Consider the following 23,605-nt stretch of genomic DNA (forward strand, 5'->3'; position numbering starts at 1 on the left):
CCCGGCCCCTCCTGCCCGAGCTCTCGACATTCCCGGTCCCTCCTGCCTGGGTCAGGCGTTCCCAGCGCCTCCTGCCCGGGTCGGCCATTCCCGGCCCCTCCTGCCGGGCTCTCGGCATTCCCGGCCCCTCCCGGGCTCGCCACCGTTCCCTGCCCCGCCATGCCCCCGGTCCGCCGCTCCGCCAGGGGGCGCTGTGCGCGGGCCCGGCCCGGCCCCTCCCACCGGCGCGCGGTGCGTTTGGCGCGCGCGGCCCGCGGAGGGGGCGGCGATGGCGGGAGGCGGCGGCGGGCCCGGAGCCGGGCCGGTGGCGCAGGGGCTGAAGGAGGCGCTGGTGGAGACGCTGACGGGGATCCTGTGCCCGGTGCAGGCGGTGCGAGCCGCTGCTGAGGAGCAGGTGAAGGTGCTGGAGGTGACGGAGGGTGAGTGAGGGCCGCGCTGAGGGGATGGGGGGACCCCAGGCCGCCGCCACAGCCATTCCCGGTACCGGCGCCTCATGGCTGCGCCTCGGCCTCGGCCAACACTTCCAGCCCCGTCGCTGGAGCCGGCCGGAGCAGGCGGCTGCGGCTGGTTTCCTGCCGGCTGTCGGTGTGTGCCCGATGTCTCTGCCGGAATCACAGAACAGTTGGGGCTGAAAGGGACCTTTGGAGATCATTCAGGCCAAGCCCCTGCCCAGGCAGGGTCACCTGGAGCAGGTGACACAGGGACACGTCCCGGTGGGTTTGGAATGTCTGCACAGAGCGACCTCCCTGGGGAGCTGTTCCAGCGCTCTGCCTCCCTCAGTGTAAAGTTCTTCCTCATGTTGAGGTAGAACTTCTCGTGGTTTACTTTATAGCCATTGCTCCTTGTCCTGTCGGTGGGCACTGCTGAGAAGAGTCTGGCACCAACCTCTTGGCACCCGCCGTGGAGGTTCTTGTATGGATTGCCGAGATTTCCCTCTCAGTCTGCTCTAGACTAAAGCCCAGCTCCAGAGGCTCTGCTCACCAGAGGGATGCTCCAGACCCCTCATCATCTCTGTGGCCTCACTGGACCCGCTCCCGCAGCTCCGCGTCTCTCTCCGGAGCAGCCCCTGTCCTGGGTGATCTGGGGTGCTGTGGGACATCTGGGCACCAAGGAGTGCTCTGAGCTCACCAGGGTGGGCCCTGCAGGGCCGGGGTGGTGAAGCAGCTGGGCTGTTCTGGGTACCTTGGTCCACCTCAGCTGGAGCCCCCAGGATTGGTCACATGAGGGTCATGGAGAGCCCTTCCATCTGTAGCCCCTGCCCTGCTCCCACAGGGATCTCCTTCACCCCTGGATGTGTGTCCTGGTGCGTGCCCATGTCCTGCAGGCTGTCATCTCTACATGGGGGGTTGAGGTTGAGAGTGGCCAGGATGTAGCTGTGCCCTCATCCAGTGTGAAACTCCAGTGACAGAGCTCTACTGTTTGTCTGGAAAGCTGAGGACAAGCAGGACAGTGGAGCTGGATAGCAACTGACCTATGGTTTTGGAAAGAGAGATTCTAAATGAGCAGACACCCAAAGTTCAAGCAGTCTCTTATAATTCCATTCGTCTTTTGGCCTTTTTATGGTGGCACTAGGTTAGTTTATGCACTGGCTGCTTTTTCTGTGTGGAAGATACATTTAAAAACCTATTAATGCTAACATTTTATTTTGCTTCAGCCCAAATCACTGGAGTTTGTAGAAACCACAGGAAGATTTGCAGATGATCTGCTGTGCCAGGAGCTGGAGAGTGCAGCACTGCTACCCCAGGCCTGAAGTTTTGCCTGTGGCCTGGCAGCTTGATGAGCTGGTTGTTTGTGGACCCTCTTGGAAATTTTGCCTTCCCTTTAGTCTGATTGCACTGTTCTGAAAGTGTTTTCTGAAGTGTTTTGAGAACCCTTTCTGCCCCTGAACTTCAGCTCAGAAGTGTTACCAGAGGCAGTTTGTGGTGCAAGGAGGGAAGGTGTAAGGGTGAGACAGGGTCAAGAGTGGTGTTGTGATTTTGCTGCTCTGGGAGTGAAGACAGGCAGATTGTTTGATTAAATGTTTGTTGTTGTACATTCCCTTAAAGTGCTTCTACCACACTCAGCTTAGCTCTTCCTGGCATTACCAGGAATTCTGTGTGTTGCCCCCACAGCTCTGAGTTTCATGGAGTGGTTTGATGACATTGCAGCAGCACAAGTCTGGAAGTGCTGGGAGCTTCACTGACCATGGAACCTTGGCCTTCACAGCTACTACTTCAGTGGCAGCTTCTCCCCAAAGTGTGTGAACCTTTCCACAGTCTGTTTGGGTGACAGATTCCCAGAATGTTTTCTGAGGGTTCTAGGCAATGGATGTCCCTGAGGTGCCTTTGAGAGGTCAGGATTGCAGAATTGTATTTAGTGGATGTTATGGTAAGAGGAATGGAGTCATCTACCCTTCTATTTTGTCATGCTTTTACAAATCTCCTGAAGTCCCCGATAATTCTCTGTGGTTGTAGGGCCAGGACTCTGAGGTCTGGTGCAGGATCTGTCCCTGTGACCTGGAGGAGGCTGCAGGACACCTGCACAAGCAGCTTGCAGGTGACACCAAACTGGAGGGGAGGCAGTTGATGTCCTGAGGGCAGGGCTGCTCTCCAGAGAGCCCTGCAGGAGCAGAGCCAGAGGAGTTCAGCAAGGACAGACAGACAGCACGTTCTGCTCCTGGGACAGGAGAAGCCACTGCTGGGATGTGGGTCAGGCACTGCCTGGCCAGGGAGCAGCCAGGGACAAAGGGCCAGGAAGCAGCAGTGCCTGCTGAGCTGGACAGGGCCAGCAATGTGCCCTGAGGCCACCTGCACCCGGGCTGTGTGAGCAGGGTCAGGGCAGGGATCAGCCCTCTGCAGTCAGTGCTCATTACACCACACCTGGGGTTCCTGGGCACTTTTGCTCCCAGCCCCAGGATGAGACACAGCAGCAGAGGGGACTGAGTTCAGCAAAGGGCCGTGGGTTGGGTGGGGGAATTGCAGCACTCACTGCATGAGGTGATGCTGGGGTTGAGGGGTTTTCCACTGGGGAAGCAAGAGGGTTTTGGGGATGGGTCTGACAGCAGCTTCTGGTAACTATGAGATTGTCAGGAACTGAGAGGTGGGAGAGGATGAGGGATAAATGAGCACAAACCCAAAACAAGAGGTTCCAACTGGATATAAGGAATTTTTAAGCAGGTTGTCTGTAAAAGCTGTGTTGTTTCCATCTTTGAGTATCTCCAAGGCCTGCCTAGAAAATCTGAGCACCCTGATCTAATGCTGCAGACTCTGCTTGGATCATGGGGGTTTGTCTGGAAACCTCCCAAGGTGTCTTTCAGGGAATTATTTTGCACACCTTTGATTGCTCCTCTCTTGTACTAGTCCAGCAGCATGGGAAGAATAAGCTACATTCCCCTTTCTGTGCTGTCTTTGGTATGGAGAGGCTTGCAAAAACCAAGAGGAGGAGCTGCAGGAATCTGGTGTGTGCCAGCACCATGTTATTGAGGTAGAGAAATGTAGATCATGTGTGTCACAAGTACTTTAAAAGACCAAAAAATGTATCATTAGGCAGCATGAAAACGCTGAAGTAGAAGTGAAGGAATAGGAAAGAGTACAAGGGTTGGCACTTTTAATGCAAAACAAAGGAAAGTAGGGCAAAAAGAGATTGAGGAAGAACTAGTTAAAGTCAGAAAAACTTAAATGCTTTCAAATGTTGCAGAAGCAGAAAAGGTTTCAGAAGTGTTCAAAGCCAGCGACTGACTTGGGAAGGTGCATTCAGTACAAAAGGACTGCAGAGGAGCCAAATTCCTTGTGCTGATGTTGACTTGCACCATTGAGGAGCCTCTACAGGAGACAGGTCAGGGAATCCACATCAGATTGGAGCCTGAGTAGGAGCAGTGCCACTTACCAGTGCTCAAGAATGGATCTCCCAGAGTTTAGAGGGACTCAAACATTCAATTACTGCTGGGCTGTAAAACTTGCCACTTAGGGACCAGCTTAATACTCAGCTGGTAAACATGGGACAGCCTTAAGTGAGGGCTCCAAGGTGAAGAGCAGCAGGGGCTGGTACAGGGGAGTGGTGTGGGTTTTGCACTGTCTGTTATGGTTAAAATTCAGCAGCTGGAATGAGAAGAGACAGGCACATTAAGTTGTTGTGGCAGAAGAATTGTTTGAAGGAGTCCTGGGACTCCCACAAAGCTCTTAGAAAGTTCACTTGCTGAGAAGTTTTTTTGCAGAAACTGAGCTCCTGACCACAGCTCCTGACTGGCAGGGTCAGGAGTCCCAGGTGAAGCTGAGCTGTTCAGCACATCTGGAAATGGTGTGGAACAGAGTGAGTAGTGGTGGGACAAAGTTGCTGATAGTGCTGCTCAGTCTGGCCAGAGTGAGAATCGGTGGCACAAATTACAAGATGATTTCACAAGGTGTGGTGAGTGCAGACACATAAGCTGTAGCTGGTCAGTGTTGGGCAGCAGAGTAGTGTTGGGGGAAGGGGACCCAGTCCAGATAATGCCCTAAAAAGTTATGGGCGGTCCTAACTATTGTCCTTGGGAAAAGAAATCCCATTGTCTGTGTGGAGAGTTCCCTGAAAATACCCAATCACTGCTCTGTCATGCTCCAGTGAGCCAAATGGACCGTTAAGGAGGGAACAGAGAACAAAGCCATCATAAATTCCTCGTGCTTCCACAGCCAGTGCTGCATGCATTACTGCCTGCTGCTCCTGCAGGGATCAAGCAGGGCAGCAGAAAGGCAGCACAGACACTCACAGAGGTGTGGAAAAGCTTCTGTTTTCAAAGACATAATCCATCAGCTTTTCTGCCTGGAAAAGGGTTAGCAGAGATGGAGGCCCTGAAATCATAAGCTATAGAGAAGGTGAATGAGGAGGGATTGTTTGTGACTTTTCATAAAGCTGAGATCACAGAATCATGGAATATCCTGGGCTGTCAGGGAAAATGAATCTGAAACAGGCAGAATTAGGCTGTTGCCCCAGTGTGCAAACTGTGGAATTCATTGCTGCTGGATGTTAAAAGTAGAAGTGGTTTTAAAATGATTTGACATTTGTGGAGGCAAAAACTCCTCGGGTTGGATGTAACATCCACTGCAGGAGGTTCCTAATGCCAGCATTTCCTGCAGGGTGTTGGGGCAGCATTGCTCCACCCCCACCCCTTTTCCTAAGCTGCTCCTGGGTTGGGTTGGATGTTGTGGTTAGGCCAATGCAGCTGTTGGCTCTCCTGTGTGCTGTGTGCTGCTCTCTCTTCCAGCAGGTTTTAGCCAGGTGAGGATGGTTCAGGTGTCTGGAGGATGCAGTTGAGCTCCCTGCTGCAGGTTGGCAGTGGATCTGGCTGCTGCCTGTACAAGGACAGAGTAGCAGTGCACAGTCAAAGCCTCTGGAACAGGCTGAACTGTTCGAGGGGAGTGTCCTGTCTGACTCCATCCATCTGCTCTGGAGGAATATGGGATGTCTCTGGATTAAGGACATGGTAGCAGTTTCTTCCCACCATGTCAGTCACCCTTTGGCAACTGCCAGATGTCCTCAGCAACTCAGTCTCTCACCTGCTTCTGCATCTTCTGGCTGCTGAGGAAACAGGCCCCACATGGCAGCTTGGGGATGGGAGATGCATTACTGTTGGTCTCTGGAAAGAGGAGAGTTCACCTGGTGACCTTTGATGTCTCTAGATTTTAGTGGAACATAAATAAAAGCAGTGCTGAGGCTGCAGGGGGAAGGCAGAGAAATGAGAGCAGCAGCTGTGGAGTGGTGCTGCTGTGAGTGTGTCTGACTTGGCTCCACTGTGCAATCAGTGTGTTGCTGGTCAAGTGGGGCTTCTGTTCCCGTTATCTGGTCCATCCAGGTGCATCACACACCACCCTGGTGGTGTGCACTACTGCCAGTGTCATATCACCTGAGGATGATTGCTTCGTGTGGAAAAATGGTCTCTTCTGCTGTAGTGAAGAACCCCAGGTCATCTCCAGGGATGCCAGAGCAGGGCAGTGGCACTCTGAGGAGTTCATGTCCAGCAGGAAGGCTCAGACTGCTGGGAATCACAGACTTCTGAGTTGGAATGGACCCACAAGGATCATCCAGTCCAACTCTGTTGAATGGCTTACACCCCCTCTAAATTATGTGGATGAGGAGGTTTAATGGCAGCTTCTCAGACAGCTGGAAAACACTGTTCCCTGCTTGCCAGGTTAGATTCCAAGTTTGATGCTTTATGGTGACAGTATTTAGTTTCTGAGCTGTCAGCTCCTATGCTCTGGAAACGTGGTGGTGAGAGATGAATGGCTCCAGGCTGGAGAATTGCCTTTCTTTTGCCTGTTTGATGTGTTTCTGTGTGTCCTTTTTGCAGGTAGAAGGGCATCATAAGGCCATCTTCAGCATGGCTTATTTTGTGACACCCGTGTGTGTGTGAAAAGGTGCCTTCAGCTCAGTCCTTTACAAGGTTGTTTGTTGCCAGAAGCTGAGATGTGTAGGTGGCTGTGAAGATGGTGCTGACCTGGCAGATTGACTCCTGTGTCAGTCAGGGCATGCTGACCCTCTTGTCCATCTTGTTTGAGACTAGTCCTGTCTAGGAGACAACCAGTGCTTTGATTTGAATGTGATTTCAGAATGGAAGATTGGCTTTATGTGTCTTGTAAATGTTCTTTCACCATCTCCTCTTCCAGAGCAGGTGGCTCAGCACGTTCAGTTTGATGCTTTAAAACTCTTTGATTCTCTGATGGTGTTTTCCTGATACAGTTGGTGTCAGTTTGTACCAGAGCACCTACAGGTACCATAATGGCACAAAACACATGGCATCACTTGTGCTTCCCTGGTTCAGCTCCTTCCCAACAGAACTGCTTTAATATGGCTTCAGGAGGGAATTCAGTGTTGCCTCAGGTACTCTGTGAGTCCATGATTTTGTGCCATAAACCCAAGCATTGTTTGGAAGGAGAGATTCTGGAGAATATAAAGATATTGACCACAACTTGTGGTTTTGTGGTGCTCCTGTGGCTGTAACTTGAATTAGAGTGGTAGAGTGAGTGATGGGCAGAAATGAGTTGTAGTCCTGTGGGTGGCTTGAGCTGAATTCTTAACAGGGGTAAACTTTACCATGGAACTGATTTGTAAAAGGGAAGTTGAAACAAGAAATGGCCACATTGCAACATATGATACTGCCAGGGAGAAAGGTAATTCCCAGCAGCAAACGCTGCTGGTGTTTGCTCTGTGAAATGCTGCAGATATGTTGAGTGTACAGAGAAGTTGTGAAGAAGGGTTTCAAAGGAGATACTTAAAACCAGCATTTCTCCAGCTTCTGGAGAAGAGTGACCTCAATCTTTCTATCTTTTGCTGAGAGATGAGGAAAATATGAATGCAGTTTTAGAGGTGGCTAACAAAAGGAGTGCTTTTGGAGCAGTTCTTGAGCATCATGATGGAGGATGAAGAAGTTCCTCAAGGCAGCACATGTGTAGAGTGTCAGAACTCTGGCTAAGCATTAGATTCTTGCTTGGTTTTTCCTCCTAGTCTGTCTGTAGGTCCTCATTTCATTCTGTGCTGGTCTGATCTCGTGGCTGGCCCTGCTTTGAGCAGGAGATTGGACTGGGTGACCTCCCAAGGTCCCTTTCAACCCAAGCTGCTTTATGATGATGTTACTGAAAGTCAGTGCTGTGGAAAACGTCTGTGCCTGTGTGGCTGAGGACCACAATGCACAAAGGTGAGCAAGTATTGACTAAAGGGAACTCAGTTTCTGGTGCTGCTGTGGGGCTGGTGGTGAGATCCAGGCTCTGCAGACCAAGTGTTGCTTTAGTTTGGAGTGTCAGTGGCCATGGACCACCTGGGTTCACCAGACTGCCACAGTCCTTTCTCCAGCTCAGCCTGTCTCTGCCCTCAGCAGAAACAACCAAAGGGACCTTTAGCAGCTCCTGAGGCAGCTCTGCATGGATGTGCAGAGCTGGACTTGGCCAGTGCTGACCCCTTTCAGCTAGGCAGGTAGGTGCAAAGATTCACTAGAAACTTCTGCTCATTTATTCCTTCCTGCTTGCTTACAAGTAATTTTTGGTTTCATGTGGCTTAGTTTTGCAAAAATGTTGGGGGGTGAAGAGGTAACATAAACTGGTTACATGGTAGATAAAGGAGGAGAGTTTGATTTTATTAATATTGAGGTTAATGAAGAGGAGAAGCAGAGCCAGTAGAAAATATGTTTGCCAAGTGCTGTCTATGCCAGAGCACTTAAAAAAAGCTTCATTAAAAGCTTCTAATCTCTGAGGTTTACAGACTTTATCTTGGGGAGAAGACTTGGTATTTCTGATATCTCAAATTTACAAAATACAAGTGGAGGAATTGCCTATCAGGGTCCATTTGAACTGCATTTACCCATGATATTTCCAGCCAACTGGGAAAGAACCCAATAATGAACCATCCTTTGAGAAAAGAGGAGCCAGTGACCTGAACAAGGATCAGTGGAACATCAGTCCCTGGAAGTATTCTTGGAGCAGCTCATTAAACAGCTTGTCACTGTCTATAACAATAGGAGAAATAGCTGCTACACAACCAGTACTGTTCTATGTGATCTGTTCTTGATAAATCCATCTGATTTTGGTTTGACAGGAGAGCTGGCTTATTCCTTAAACAAGTGCTGGGTGTGAGTGATCTGAATTCAGCAGGATTCCTGATAGGAATTTGCCACAATGGTAATTTCTCAGTTAAGAAGATGCAGTTTTGTAATATTTTTAAGCAGGACATCAGGCTGAAAGCCTGTGTGTATGGAGGGGCTTGTCAGTGGTTATTGTTAGAGCCAAGGGGTTTGTAGGACAGAACTCTTGGGCACTGCAGCAGTGAGTAGGTCTGGTGTCCCAACAGTGGCACTGCAGTCTGCCTGGGGAGCAGAACCAAGGTGTTGGAAAATGGAGAAGCTAAATACTGGAAATCCCAGGCCCTGGTTAAAGCTCCTCCTGCTGCCTTCAACCTCCTTACCACTTAATTTAGAGGACTGTGTGGCAGACACTGCTCCTCTCCATAGTGTGTAAGCCATTCAGCAGAATTGGACTGGATGATCCTTGTGGGTCCCTTCCAGCTTTCCAGTGTATGCAGAGAGAATACATCGAATGCATATATGTCAACAAATTAAGGATTGTGGTTTAGAATACTGAGTTGTAGCTGTGTGAAGCAGTTGCAGTTACTCTGGCTTCTTTTGTACCCTTTTTAGCTTCCCATTTATATTCCTTATACCCTTCCAACTTACTTCCCTTTAAAGATGGGGCTGAAATGCAATGCCACACTTGATCATGGAAATCACAGACAGCACACAGAATAATGATTGCTTCAGTTAAGAGAAGTATTATGTTAAGTACATCTTGGAATGAGGCTCCCTGCTTTCACAGCTGGGATAAGAGGGTTATTTTCCTCTTTCTTAAATGCATGATCTATGAAGAAAGGGTAAAGGAACTGGGTATGTTCAGTGTGTGCTGTGGAAAGTGAGAGGCAATTATCTCCCAACCCAGAAAAGCCTCTTAGCAGTGAGGTGGGTATTAGGAGACACTCAGCCATTTCCCTCAGATGTGCTGCTGAGGGAGGGAAGTCACAGAAGTCCTTTTGAGAAGCATTTTCAGCCTGTGTTTGTCAGGGATGCTGTCAGCACGTTTAGCCTGTCTGCAGGAGGCAGGGTGTGCTGACAGGACCCCAGGGCATAACTTCTGCTCCACAGCTTCTAAGAACTAAAACTTCACAAATGTGTTTCTTAAGCACACTAGTGAAATTAAATGAAGTATTTAGGACAGTTATCAGCTGCCTGGAACTTAAAATTGCAATTTTAAGCAAATTTATTGAGTTGTATGGATTTACCATACCAGAACAGCTGCTCCTCCAGGCTTTTATTTCCTGTGCTCAGCATCAACAACATTGTTACAAGTGTTTGAATTTTGCCTTTGTCATGGAGCTTCCCTGGCAAGAAGCCACAAGAAGCTCTTGCTTTTTTCTGGACAGATTCTTTGCAGGAAAAGGTCCCACAGCCCCGGGGGCTGTCCAGGCAGTGCTGGTGTCACTGTGCTGGGCAGGGTTTGCTCAGGAAGGTGTTTGGTGTGTCCTGGGCAGTGCTGGGGTGACGGCTGGGACAGCTGAAGTGATGATGGATGAAGCCAGGGTGTCCACAGAGGGGCTGCTGCCTGCCAGTCTGCTGCTGTCTTACTCCATCCTGGATCCTTTCCATGCATCTCTCCTGTAGAAACTTGAGTAATGATTTTACATTATAGATAAGACTTTTATATATGTATTTAAATAATTTGCTTGTTATTAGCCTGCATTGCAAAATTTTTTGCCCATGAGAGAAGAAAATAAGATGCCAAGACAATAAATGAAATTTTTGTGGAGAGCACAGGGGAGAATTAATGCTTATGATTTATTTGAGTAGCTCTGCTTTGGAGTTGCCTTCTCCTTCCTGCATATGAGTCACTCAATTGGTATGATGTCCTTCTCCAAAAACCTTGATGACTTTTGCTGTGTGGCAATAAAAGTTACAATACCTGTTAAAATAGTTAAAATATTTGGGTTTTTTTCCATGCAGAATTTGGTGTTCATTTAGCAGAACTGACTGTGGATCCTCAGGGAGCTCTGGCCATCCGGCAGGTGAGTTTTCCTGGAACTGCAGAAAGAATTTAGATGGAAAATTCCTTGGTTTTTAAAATATTCTTCCATGTTTTCAGATGAAAAATTGAAAGTAGCTTTTTGAGTCTTTCAACATTATTCTGGTGTTATACTTTAACATTTTTTGAATTTTTTTTTTTTTTTTACTTAAACCTGGTGCAGAGACAATACTGTACTGGAAATGGATGCAGCTTAGGAGGTGGGTGGTAGGCATCAGCAAACAGAAGTGTGGCTTCTCTTTGCAGAAACTTTTTCTGGAGGTGTTTTCCTCCTTGGAAAAGAAGTTTTGGTTCTGTATTTCTTTAGTTACTTTGTGACCTGAATCTTGTGCCTTTGTAGAGCTGCTGCCTTGGGTCAGTGCTGTGCAGGCCATTGCTGCTCAGTGGATACCCAGCAGTTCTTTTTACCACAGTAACTTTATGGTCCATTTCATGGATTTTTAGCATTTTTGGCAAGTCATGCTGCCCCTCTAAAAGAAGCATGATGGGACAGGAGGCTGAGCAAATGGGTCAGGGGTGATTCTTGCAGTGGTTCCAGGATATGTCCCTGATTCCTGACCTCTCTCCTGACACAGCTGGCATCCGTTATTCTCAAACAGTATGTGGAAACTCACTGGTGCTCTCAGTCTGAAAAGTTTAGACCTCCAGAGACCACAGAAAGGGTAAGACTTGGTTTCACATTATCTGGTTTGAAACACTTTATCCATCAAGAATATGAATTCTGTAGACAGTTAAAGAAGTACCAGCACCCATGTGTATTTTGAGGATTAATGGCTTCAGTTAAGGTTTTTTGACATTTTGCACTTCAAAAATCTGTTTTCAGTTGCCTAAAACAGCACTGGGCTTGAGAAGCTTGGGCTGCTTCCTGTAGGGAAAGTTCAGCCACAAAGTTCAGGCTCCTGTTACTCTCAGAACAAGACTAGAAGAAAAGCCTTTTCCAAAGTTTCACCAATACTGATTCTGGCAGTCTTTTTTTGGAGATTGGCTAAATCTTTTGTTATACATCTTGGGACTTATTTTCCCATGACAAATTTTAGTTTAAAGCTGCTGTGTTTCATTGAGAATCTCCTCAGCAGGGGTATTTAACAGCTAAGATGGCCAGACATTCCAGCCCTTTCCACTCTGACTGTTGACTGGAATATCTTTCCTATCTAGAATATGATTCATCCCATCCAGAGATAATTACTTGAATTATGTCCCAGAAGTGGCTTTTGTTTTTTCCTGTCCCTTCAGGGCTGGGTGACTGTTCTTGTTTACTGAAATCTTCCAAAGTAAGCAAACATAGTCCCTGACACTGGAGCTGGGATTTATCTCAGCTAACTCTGGATGTTTTCCATGTAGATCTGTACATCCTGTGTAGTTGCAGCTGTGTGCTGTTTACTCTGTGCTTGTGTGGTGCTATGTGTGAGATGATGCTGTGTTAAAACACACCATGCATAACTGATAGGACTCCACCACCACGCCCTAGTGGTTACACTAGCAATCTGCAGCTTAGTCCTCTACCTATTAACCCACATACTTACAGGAAAACTGTCATCAAGCACAGTTGAAGCACAAGTAATCAAACTTGTCTGAACCATTCTCCCAGCCATAGTGCTGGTCATGCTCACCCTACCATCCTTCCAAATCCTCTACATAATAGACAAAATCAAGGAACCCGATCTAACCCTAAAAGCTGTCGGTCACCAATGCAGTTTTCCCTAAGAAATTACAGCCTGTAGTATGCAAGAGTATTTTTGTCTCTTAGATGTTCATTTTGTAAAACCAGCATTGAATCAATATCAGGATGCAGCCATAGGTCTAGATATTTTAAAATTAGATTGTGCTGTGGATCTGTTCTGAATGCTGTTTCCTACAGGCAAAAGTGGCAATCAGGGAGCTGCTGCCCAGCGGGCTGCGCGAGTCCATCAGCAAAGTGCGCTCCAGCGTGGCCTACGCCGTGTCAGCCATCGCCCACTGGGACTGGCCCGAGGCCTGGCCCGAGCTCTTCAACCTGCTCATGGAGATGCTGGTCAGCGGTGATGTCAACGCAGTGCACGGAGCCATGAGGGTGCTCACAGGTCTGTGGGAGCCATGGCTGGGCAAGGCTGCTCTAGGGAGCTGGTCAGGCTTTTCCTTGTGCCAGTATTGTGTCATGTTTCATCCAAATTGAAGAAGTTGGAATTTTCTTCCTCTCTTCCCTTGGTGCCTGTTGCTGGCTGTGGAATTGTGCTGAGCAGGTGTCATGAGGGCTGGGGAAGGAGGTGCTGTGCTGCAGGTTAGAGCTCAGCAGGGACTTGGACTGTAACACCCTGTTTTCCAGATACCTGCAGTTTTTAGTGTGATATTTTCTGCTTGCCTTTGAGGATTGCCTCAAGTAGATCAGATGACCATAGTCGAGTGAAGTGCAGATCAGCATGTTTCAATTCACTTAATGTTTCCCAGTGGTTCTATTGTTGCTGTTCCCTAGAAACATTTCTTATAAGAAATGCAAGAAATTGGATTTCTTATAAGAACTTCTCTTCTTTTTTTCCATTTTTTAGAATTTACCCGAGAAGTGACAGACATACAGATGCCACTTGTAGCTCCAGTTATTCTTCCAGAGATGTACAAAATTTTCACAATGGCAGAGGTATGATCTTCACAGTGAGGTTGGTATTGGTGGGAAATGAATTCCCATTGGTGGGAAATAATTCCCACTATTAAATTAGTGGGAATTATGTTTCTTGGAACAGAGAAACTTCAAATTTAATGGTTAAGTCATACTGCAGTATGAGTTAGACTTAAAGAATTTTCTTGATGACATGATAGTCGATGGCAGCTAATGTTTTAAAAGAAGAGTTGAAGCCAATAATAAAATAAGAGAATAAAGCTAAAGCAAAAATAAAATACAATTAAAATACAATTAAAGGAAGTATCTTATGTAAGAAGAATGTTGTGTTCCTGATGTTTAACTTCTGTCTAGGTGTATGGGATTCGCACGAGGTCACGTGCGGTGGAGATATTTACCACGTGTGCCCACATGATCTGTAACATGGAGGAGCTGGAAAAGGCAAGAATTTAACTTGACATACAAGATGCTTTGAATTCAAACTGAGTGAGGTTCTAAATAATTGTTAATATGGAAATTAAACACTAGGAAATTACATATTGTGTCAGCTGGAATTTGGGGGAAGAGGCTGTAATTTAATACATGTAAAGTAGCTGACTCCCTGCTTTACATGCATGCCTTGATAGTGGGACTTGGTTTCCATAATTAAGGTTAATTTATGGTTTGTCAACAGACATGCTTGTATGAGCTCAGGAAAGGGGGGAGTCAGCATGGGGAGGAGATGGAGTATCATCTCCTTGTTTATAAACCTGTAACTTAGCTTCCAGCTGAGCCCTGTCCAGTCAGCATGGGGAGGAGATGGAGTATCATCTCCTTGTTTATAAACCTGTAACTTAGCTTCCAGCTGAGCCCTGTCCAGTCAGCATGGGGAGGAGATGGAGTATCATCTCCTTGTTTATAAACCTGTAACTTAGCTTCCAGCCTTCAGCTGAGCCATGTCCCAGTCACCTGCCAGGCCTTGGGTAAGGGGGGACCCTGGGGCAAGGCTTTGGTTCCAAGCTCCTGGAGCTTCACCCCGTGCTTCAGGAGGTGTCTTGGCCTTGTGCTCCTGAAGGGGTGAGGGAAGCCAAACCCAGCCCAGTTTTGGAAGAATAGCTAAGAAACAAACACAGCAGTCAAGCAGCTTTAGACATGAGTCTGCTGTCTGGCTCTAACTGAGCACATCTGCATTGTAAAAGGCCTTTGACAAGTGGCTTTTCCAGCACTCCCAGACAATAAATGGTTGTTTTTAACTTTTTGGGGTGTGAGGATAGGGAAGGATGACTCTCAGTGTAGTGGCTATTCCCTCCCTGTTTGCGTAGGGAGCAACCCAGTGCAGACTTTTGGAAAGTTCTGATAATTACATTGTATCTGTACTGCCATGACAAGGTTATTCATGCACTGTATCACACAGCTGATACCAGTATCTAAGAGATGGTAGTAACTCCCCACTCATTCTGGAGAAGGGCTGAAAGTGTCTTTTACATTGAATACTAAACCTTTTCTATTGAAATTTTACTTAAAAAAATAAATAAAAATGGAATCTTTTTATAAATGGCATTTTCTAATTGATTTAAACATAGGACTTTGCTGTCCTGGCTATGTATTTATGAGGAATAATCTCAATAAAATTATTTTGGTCCTGTATTACTTGCTCTGCCAAGGACTGCTTATGGAGTGCTCTGACATCTGGAAAAATACTTGCTGCATTTTCCTAGGAAGAATCATCCTGTTAATCTTCAGGCCAGCTGTTGATACTCAGCTTGTTTGGTTTGGGGGATGGAGGCTCTGCAGGGAGATAAATGCCAGCTGCAGGGTTTGGGGTGATTGTGTGTGTGATGGAGCCACCCCAGGTTGGTTTTGAAGCCTGGGGGTGCTGGGGTGCAGGGCAGGATTCAGCTCATCAAATGAAATGGTGGGGTGAGCGCTGCTCCTGGGGCTCTCCAGACTGGATTGTCTGGATCTCTCTTGAGACTCCAAAGTGATAAGTTGGATGTGTGTGTTTTGTGGGAGCCTGTGCTGTGGGGTTCTGAAGAGTGGGATTCAGCTGAGCTTAGTTCCTTACCTAAAGAGAGAGCCCAAGTGATGTCTGAAACAGCTTTCATGTGACTTTGCAATATTCTGAAGTTGTCATGAGTTTCTCTTCTATTTTGTACCAGAAAAGTGCATTTGCTGTTGCTTCTAGTGCTTTACCTGTCAGATGTGGGGGTTCTGTATCTGATAATCAGCTGTGCTTGCATTGTCTGTAACCAGGGTGCTGCCAAGGTCCTGATTTTTCCTGTGGTGCAGCAGTTCACAGAAGCCTTTGTCCAGGCCCTGCAGATGCCTGATGGACCAACATCGGACAGCGGGTTTAAGATGGAAGTTTTAAAGGTGAGTCACTCAGGGCTGCTCAAGTGGAGAAAGAATTGGATACCAACACACACTCAGATGTGCTGGGAAACAAACTCAAGTGGCACATCTCCCAGTATGCTCATGGTATGAACAGTGAAGGCTTTTGGCTCCCAGCGCCATCAACAGTGAAACAAGTTGTTTGCCTGTACTGAAGATACCCATGATGAGATCCATGAGGATCTGTCTGTAAAATGATCCACAGGAATCTGGTCCACAGGACCATCTGTCTCTGTCATTTGTCATATCCAAGATCTAATGTATCTTGGATATGCCTTGGACATCATAATCTGTAGTTAAACACCAGTCTTTTCTAAAGGTGCTGTAGAATTCTGCTGCAGTGAAGTAGTAAAAGCTTATTAAGTGCAGGTGCTTTTCTGGAACTTGCCTGCTCTTTAATGCTAAATGATCTCTGGGAAAGAGAGATGGAAGGTCTTTGTACTGTGCTGCTTTCCTGTAGAAAGGAGATTGGATTGGAGAGCTCTGTGTGCATGGGGACAGGGGCCAGTGCAGAGCCCTGTAAGAGCTCACAAAGCACTGGAGCTGTGGGGAGTGCTGCCTGCAGCATGGGAGAGCAAAGAGCCAAAAGCATCAGTTGCAGGATCAAATCCAAATCTTTCATTTCCCTGCCTGTGTGCTGGGGTGAGCAACACTCAGGTCAGTGTACAGGTTTCTGAGGCTGGGCACTGAGGCCCATTCAGTTCCATGAAGAAAGCAATAAGGAAGTTATTGAAGACAAGTGTCAAAAGTCAGGATGACCAGATTTGTGCTGAAGTGTCAGCGATGGAGAGAGACGGGGAGACTGACTTGGTGGTCAGAATCCAATTTTATTGTGGGGTACAAATGCTTATATACCATTTCAGGGAGACTAGTAATGTGTACTACAATGATTAGGTTAAAATCACATACAAAAACTTATGCATGCAACAACATCTCTTGCTTGCAGAGTTTAATGGGATTTTCTTTTTCCAGTAAACCCATTTGATTTCATCTTCTTGCAGTCCAGGTCCAATCTTCAAAGTTCCGTTTGCTTTTGCCAAGGCATCCTGTTATCAAATCTCTTATGTTAACCAGGTCCAAAGTCCATCATCTGTCTTGTGTCCCCCAACATTCCAACACTGAAGTAATGAAAATACATGCTGGGAGGTGCTATTGTGTTACACAAAGCAGCAGCTCCTGAGCTCTGTTTTGTGGAACTTGTCTCAGTCCTGTTCAAGGCAGCAGTCCCTGGTCTGGGCATCCTCAGGGAGGGGCTGCATGTCTCATACTCTAGGAACAGCTGAGCTGTTCTTGCTGTGCAGCACTGCTGCAAAGCAGTTTGGGGAAGGATGTTGGCAGTTTCTGTTGAGAGAGTGTCTCTTGTGGGTTTTTTTTCCTTTCTGTTGCCTGTGCACTGGGATTCCTGGGGCATTGATTTATAGGAACAGCAACATGAAAGGAGCACTGCAGGGTATCATCTCAATTTGAACAGGCTGCAGCTCAAGAATATTTGGATCCCTTACTCCAGATACTCACATTTGGATTGTTAATGAGCAGTGGTATTTTTCAGCCTCCACAGAAAGCAGTTGTAACTGATGGCTTCACTCTAAACCAGGCCAGGCCAGTTCTGTTCTCATTACATCCATGCATTCTGCAGCTTTTTCTGTTATTTAAGTAAGTGCTTGCTGGCATTGGGCTCTTTGCATGGGTATGTCAGCACTGGTCCCACCAGGAGGTTCTTGAACAATGTGACAGGCTGGGAAAGTCTCTGAGGAAATGTCTCCTTGTTGTTGCTCTGCTCCTCAGTTGTGTGAGGGGCTCTGCCTTTGGCCTCTGCAGGGGAGGTGCAGCACAAGAGGATTTGGATCTGAATACACTGCTGTGAGTTGGGTGGCATCGATGGCAGCAGAGAATCAGTGTGGAATTAAACAGGAAATTCAGGAGATCTGCTGCTGACAAGTGGTTTGTAGGAGGCTCTTTTTGAACAGATGAGTGTTCTGGCTGTTGACTTAAAGCAGTTCATGGTTTTGTAACTTAGGGTTTCTAAGCTAATGATAGCAATTTTCTGAGGAAAAAAGGATTCAGGTGAATTGCCTTCACTTCCAGAGAAGTGGATTTTATAGTCATTGTAATGTAGAAGTAAGAAACCTCAGGGGATTATTTAAACCAGCTCTACAGATGAGGTCATTACAGAAACCCCTTGAAAAGCTGATGCAATGGAAGAGGGAATTGAGACTTTTTTATAGCACATATTCAACCAGATGCAAACTCAATTCCATTTTCTTTTCCTTAATGAAGTGCTGTGTGGCAAATGATAGGAAGACTTTTTTTTCCCTTCCCTGTCACTTGAGAGCTTTGTACTCCAAGGTTCCTGGAGTTCTTGATGGAAGTCAGAGGCAGTCCTGACCTAAACTGCTGTGCTGTCCATGTCAGAATGTTCTGCAGGACAGTGGCAGAAGCTTTAAGGAAGGCTATTGCAGTGTGCACCTCTGCCTGATTCATGGGGACAGTTATCCTGGTTAGGGGAGTGAAAGGTTTGGATCACATCATGGGGAACCACTGATGGTTAATGTGTCCCAAGTCGTTCCCAGAATAGTTACAAGTTTTTAAGCAGTTATCAGCAGAAAATCAGGGCCTTTTATCCTTGGAGGAGATGGGAGGTTTGGCCACAACAAAAATACCAAGTGTAAAGACTAGAAGGAAATACCCATGGGGTAATTTATTGTTGTGTTTGATAATTCAGCATGCATTAAATTGGTGTCTGTAAGGATGAATGAGCTGCAACTGTGCAATTCTTGAATCCTAATTCCAGTGTTGAACATGCTACTATTGATTGTTTTGAGAGAAACAGAGTGATTAAACACGACAGGTGACAGATTTAAGGTAAATTTCACAATAATGGAGTACAAATTGGAATACAATGGTGTACTTAGTGTGTGGTAATATATCAGGAACACAGAATAATCAACAATCAAAGCATCTTGCAGCCTCGCTGTTGTGCTTCTTCATTTGTGTTTAAAAGCTGTTCAACACCTGTGGGTCAGAGAAGTTATGCTTACATTTTTCCTGACACTGGAACAAATAACTAGGTAGAAAAAGTAATTAATCATTACCTCTTTGTTCTTGGATGGAAGATGAGGTGGGATCTGTGTCTTGGGATAAACTTCCCAGTTTTATGAACAAGGTACTTCACCTGTTGCTTCTGAACTTTGACTGACAGTCAGCTTTAGCATGCTCTCTAGTGTGTATTTTAAGCTTTTTATCCAGAAATGTAGGGATTTCTTCTCTGTTTAAAGATGCAGACAGGAAGAGAAGCAATAAAAGGCTTTGATAGAGTGACTTGAAGGAGCAGTGCTCTGAAGAGAGAAGGATAAGGGCTTTCTTGAAGGATTAATAGGTGGTGGAGCAATACATGGGGATTGGCAGAGGATCTGTGAAGCAGTTCTTTGAGTTCAGACAAGCAGTGGGAATTGGCAGAATGAGGGGCCAGGGGTTGAAATACAACATCTGACAGGAGAGTGCTCTGTTTTTTAATGACTTGCTGTGCAGGACTGTGGTGACCTTGCAAATGCAGCTTTCTATTGTTACAACTGCAGAGCCATGGAGAAGCTCCCTTAGCACTCCAAGCAGCTCTTCCTGTAGAGCTTGGAAACATTTACCTAGTGTTCATATGGAGTGGCATATGGAACAAGTCTGTTTGGATGCTCCTGTGGCCCTAGGCAGGGTGTTTGCAGCAGTCCTGAAGATCAGATTCACATCCTTTGCCAGAACCTGCTTAATTTTTGTCCCCAGAGATTTCAGCATTACTTTTCTGTAATACTTCCTTCCAGCACCTGCCAGACTCATTCCCAAACCCACATAACTGGGTTATTTCTGATACCTGCTCATCTCCAATACTGATATTAGATTGCTCTTGTTTTTCTGGAAGGTGAATTACTATTTTTTTGTTTCTATTAATGTACCCAGTGCTGCAAACAAACAAACTGCACAGAGTGGTTTGTATTGGGTAAGCACAAACAAACTGATACCTGTGTGTCTGGGAGCAGCCACCTCTCAGGCAGTTTGTGAGGAGCTGTTCTGTAGCAAGTGTAACACAGCTGGAGCTGTACCCCTGGGGAGGAGAGGGGAGAGTGAGAGCTCTCCTACTCCTGGAAGGTCCTAAAGGCTTTTGGCAAGCGTCAGTGGAAGGGCTGCCCTAAGTCAGGATGATCAGCTTCATCAAAGTCCAGGCACAATCCCCTGTGGAGCTGCTAAGCTGCTCCCAGAGCAGCCCCTATGCTGGGCTGGCACAGCCAGAATGGGAAGGGAATTGATCTGGGTGGGTGTTTGCTTCTCCAGCTACTCCCTGGATGTGCAATGGATGTGTTGCTTGCACGAGTAGAGGTGTGGAAAATGGGCAGTAGTCTGGTTTTACATTACATTAGAGTTCTTTCTCTGGGACAAGACACTTCCAGGATAATTGTATCCAGACAGGCTGCACAGTGATGTGCTTTGGATTTGAGTCATTGTCTTACCACTGCATTATGGCATTGTCTTCACTCCAGAGTGCCACATCTTGTGCTATCCCTTTGCTTCCCTGCCAGAGAGGAAACACCAAGAGGAGTGTGTGGTGAGTGTTTGAGCAAGAGAAGGGATTGTGTGGTCAGGAGTGAGAGGTGAACTCGGTGACAGGAAGCCTTTGGATGATCTCAGTTGTTAATGAAACAGCAGCCCGTGATTGGAGTGTGTTGATGGCTTTCCCAGTTTCACTTTTGACTGATATTCTTTTTGGTTCCAGGCTGTGACAGCACTTGTGAAAAACTACCCAAAGCACATGATTTCATCAATGCAGCAGATCCTGCCCATCGTCTGGAACACCCTTACAGAAAGTGCTGCTTTATATCCTTGGTAGTGAATGTGTTTACCTGGAACCAAATGAGACAAACTCAGTAATGACCTGACTGCTGGAGAACCACAATTCATGGAGTGCTCTGCCCTGCCAGACAAAACAGGATCTTTCTGTTACTTCTGAAGGCTCCATTAAGTTTCCTTTTGCTTAAAATGTATGCTGGTTGATGCATGTGCCCTGTAGAACTGCCACGAGCTCTGCATTGTTTCTGGTACTTTTTGGTAAAAATTGTCTTCTTAAAAAGGTGCTGGTGACAGTGTAAAGGCTTTAGGAGAAGGAGAACCAGCTGTCCCCCTTGCTGCAGCAGGACTAATGGCTGATTGCACTTGCTGCAGAAGCTGATTTGCCATTTGAATTTTCAGTCAGTGCTCACTGCACACCCAGCTGTGTCAGAGTGGTCTGTGGGTGCATTGCCCCAGTACTTGAAAACTGACAACTCAAATCTCTCCATATTGTTTTTTCATACCCCTGTTTAAATACAGTGGAAGGTGTCCCTGCCATAGGCAGGGGGATTGGAACTACATTGGCCTTTAGGATCCCTTCCAACCCAAACTGTTCTGTGAATGTCTGAAAATACAAGGAGCTGTTTGTAGGATTTTGGATGGTGTGTTTCTCCCTCTCCTGCCCTGACTCCTACTACAGTCCTGTTGGTATGGGCAAACAATTTTTTTCTTTTTTTTTTGCAAAAGGGGAGAGTCTTGTTCTTCCTTTCCTTGTGTTTGCTCTGGTACTTGTTGGATCTTCAGTTCACCATCTGCAAAGAAAACTCCTTCCTTTTTACCCCCAGGTTAGTTTTCTGTCATTTTCCAGGGCTGGTGCTTGTGGAAAAGCTTGGTAGGGAGCAGACCCAACCTAAGGTAGGATATGGGATCTTGGAGTGGTTCTTCACCCTTGGGCAGCAGTGAGGTGTTGAATTGGCTCACAGCTCCTGGCAAGAATGAGTCCAGGGGGTTCTGTTCTTGCAAAGTTAACATAAATTAAGTTTTAGGTTACCTTGGTGAGTTTGATCTAAATTATTCAAATAATATGAAAGATGTGCTGAAATGGTGTGTGAGTGGTCTGTGGAAAGTGGTCTTTGAACTTGGGCAAAGCACAAGTCCAAGAGCTGGGGTTGTTGTCTGTGTGTCCTGAAGCACAGGATTCTACACAAAATCAAAGGCTTTTTAAAGAACAAAACCTTCCCAAGTTATCAGCAATTTTAAGACAGGAACAGACTAATTCCAAAATAGATGTTGTTCTTTAGAAAAAAGCATTTCCTTAACTCCATCCACTTATGTGAGAACAGAAGTAAATTACACAGAAGAGGTGGAGGATCCTGTGGATTCTGATGGTAAGAGCTAGAACTTGCACTTCACTTCTGCTATTTGAAGAGGAATGGAGTTACCTGAATATTGCTGTCAAAACAATGACTGACACACCATGGGAAATTGTGCTAAAGGTGCATTTACCATGTTAGAATAGTGTCCATCACTTCTTTGCAAATTACTTGTGATTGTGTTCGATGAAGGCACACAATTTAAGTTTTCTAATGGCTCAAGGAATGAGATTGGCAACAATTACGAGGTAAAAGTAGTGGAACAAAAGAAAATCAAATAGGTTTTAGGTTGAGCTTGATAAATTTTAATGAGGAGTGTGTGGTGGGAAGAGAGCAGAAAGTGATGAGGTCCGAAATCCTCCTGGGGCTGCTGCTGCACTTGCTAGTCCAGGAGAATGAATAAATATCTCCTCAGAGAAGCTAACAGTTTGTTATTTTCACATCCATTTGTACCTTTTTGTATGTTGGCATATTCAGTCATGTTCTTTTTTGTTTTTTCCACTTTGTTCAGGTGAAGTCCTGGGCTTTGAAAATCTGGTGTTCAGCATATTTGAATTTGTTCACGCCTTGTTGGAAAACAACAAATTTAAGAGCACAGTGAAGAAGGCTCTGCCAGACCTGATCTATTACATCCTGCTTTACATGCAGATCACAGAGGAGCAGGTGAGCATGTTTGTGTTCTGTAGGAAACAAAGGAAATGAGAGATTTAAACCAGCAAGTGTCCTGGGAAGTGTTTCAGTGTGTGGAAGCTGCTGTAATCCAAGAGGCTGTTCCATCACTTTGCTGTAGCAGCACTTAGAGGTCCCAGAATGGTACAAGGTGGACAGTAAATCACAGATCACAGAAGGGTTTGGGTCAGAAGAGACTTTAAAGCCCATCCTGTTCCCTCCAGGTATGCCTGGCAGGGATACCTGCCACTATCCCAGGTTGCTCCAAGCCCCATCCAGCCTGGTCTTGGACACTTTCAGTGATGGGACGTTCACAACTTCTCTGGACAACCTACCCAGTGTCTCAGCACCCCCTTAGTAAGGAATTTCTTCTGTATTCTAAACCTGCCATCTTGCCCTTGTCCTGGGGCTCTGGTAAAAGGGCTTTATTTTTAAGGCAATTACAAGGTCCTCCAGGAATCTTCTCCAGGCTGAGCAACCTCAGCTCTTTCAGGCTTTCTTCCTTCATTCTTCCATGTGCTGTGGAAATGAGGATTTTCATGCTGAAAGGAATAAACAGCTTTCTGTGAGAGCCAAAATATTGTGCTAGTCAAGTGAAATAATTTGTACTGAAATTCTGCATAGCTCCTGGCCTCTCAAGTGTCACAACCATCATCTTTTAGTTTAGGTAGACATGCATAAAAACAAGCACTCTGTTAAAAGATTTATCTGCTTCTCCCATTCCTCATCTAAAAATAAAGCTGGTAGCATTGATTCCTGGTCAGTCATTGGTTCTGTCAAACTCTGATCTCAAATGAGGGGCAGAAGAGCAAGATGAGCTCAGAACAAAGAGAGTTTCTTCTTTTCAAAGGTTTCTCCAATGAGAAGAAAAATCAGTTGAGAATGAAGACTTCTTATGGCAGAGAAAAATTCTGAAAGTAGTTTTCCAAAACAGGTTGCAGGGAACAGAAAAGCTGCCTTTAATGGATGGTGTCCTGAATTCTCAGCTGTCTTGTCCTTTTTGTCTCCTCTAGATTAAGGTTTGGACTGCCAATCCACAGCAGTTTGTGGAGGATGAAGATGATGATACATTTTCCTACACAGTGAGAATTGCTGCTCAGGATCTCCTGCTGGTATGAAAGATATTCCACATTTAGATACTGCAGTAGTAATAACAAATATCAAACCTGCTCTCAGGAGGAGCATTTAGAGAAAAGGCCAACTTTTAACAGTCCATACAAATGAGTGTT

General features: G+C 46.2%; 1 protein-coding gene across 1 annotated transcript in view; it reads left to right on the forward strand.

Moving 5' to 3' along the window:
- The first annotated feature begins 265 nt into the window (after window positions 1-265).
- The window catches only part of IPO9 (importin 9), a 41,335-nt gene continuing 17,995 nt past the window's right edge, over window positions 266-23,605 (forward strand). Inside the window, exons 1-11 of the mRNA XM_066565217.1 lie at window positions 266-419; window positions 10,487-10,548; window positions 11,141-11,227; window positions 12,424-12,625; window positions 13,088-13,176; window positions 13,510-13,596; window positions 15,388-15,507; window positions 20,282-20,382; window positions 21,664-21,722; window positions 22,219-22,370; window positions 23,390-23,488. Coding sequence (XP_066421314.1) covers window positions 269-419; window positions 10,487-10,548; window positions 11,141-11,227; window positions 12,424-12,625; window positions 13,088-13,176; window positions 13,510-13,596; window positions 15,388-15,507; window positions 20,282-20,382; window positions 21,664-21,722; window positions 22,219-22,370; window positions 23,390-23,488 — 1,209 coding nt within the window. The 5' untranslated portion in view covers window positions 266-268. The remainder of the gene's footprint in view (window positions 420-10,486; window positions 10,549-11,140; window positions 11,228-12,423; window positions 12,626-13,087; window positions 13,177-13,509; window positions 13,597-15,387; window positions 15,508-20,281; window positions 20,383-21,663; window positions 21,723-22,218; window positions 22,371-23,389; window positions 23,489-23,605) is intronic.

Source organism: Molothrus aeneus, chromosome 24 (assembly GCF_037042795.1).
Source record: "Molothrus aeneus isolate 106 chromosome 24, BPBGC_Maene_1.0, whole genome shotgun sequence".
Lineage (NCBI taxonomy): Eukaryota > Metazoa > Chordata > Aves > Passeriformes > Icteridae > Molothrus > Molothrus aeneus.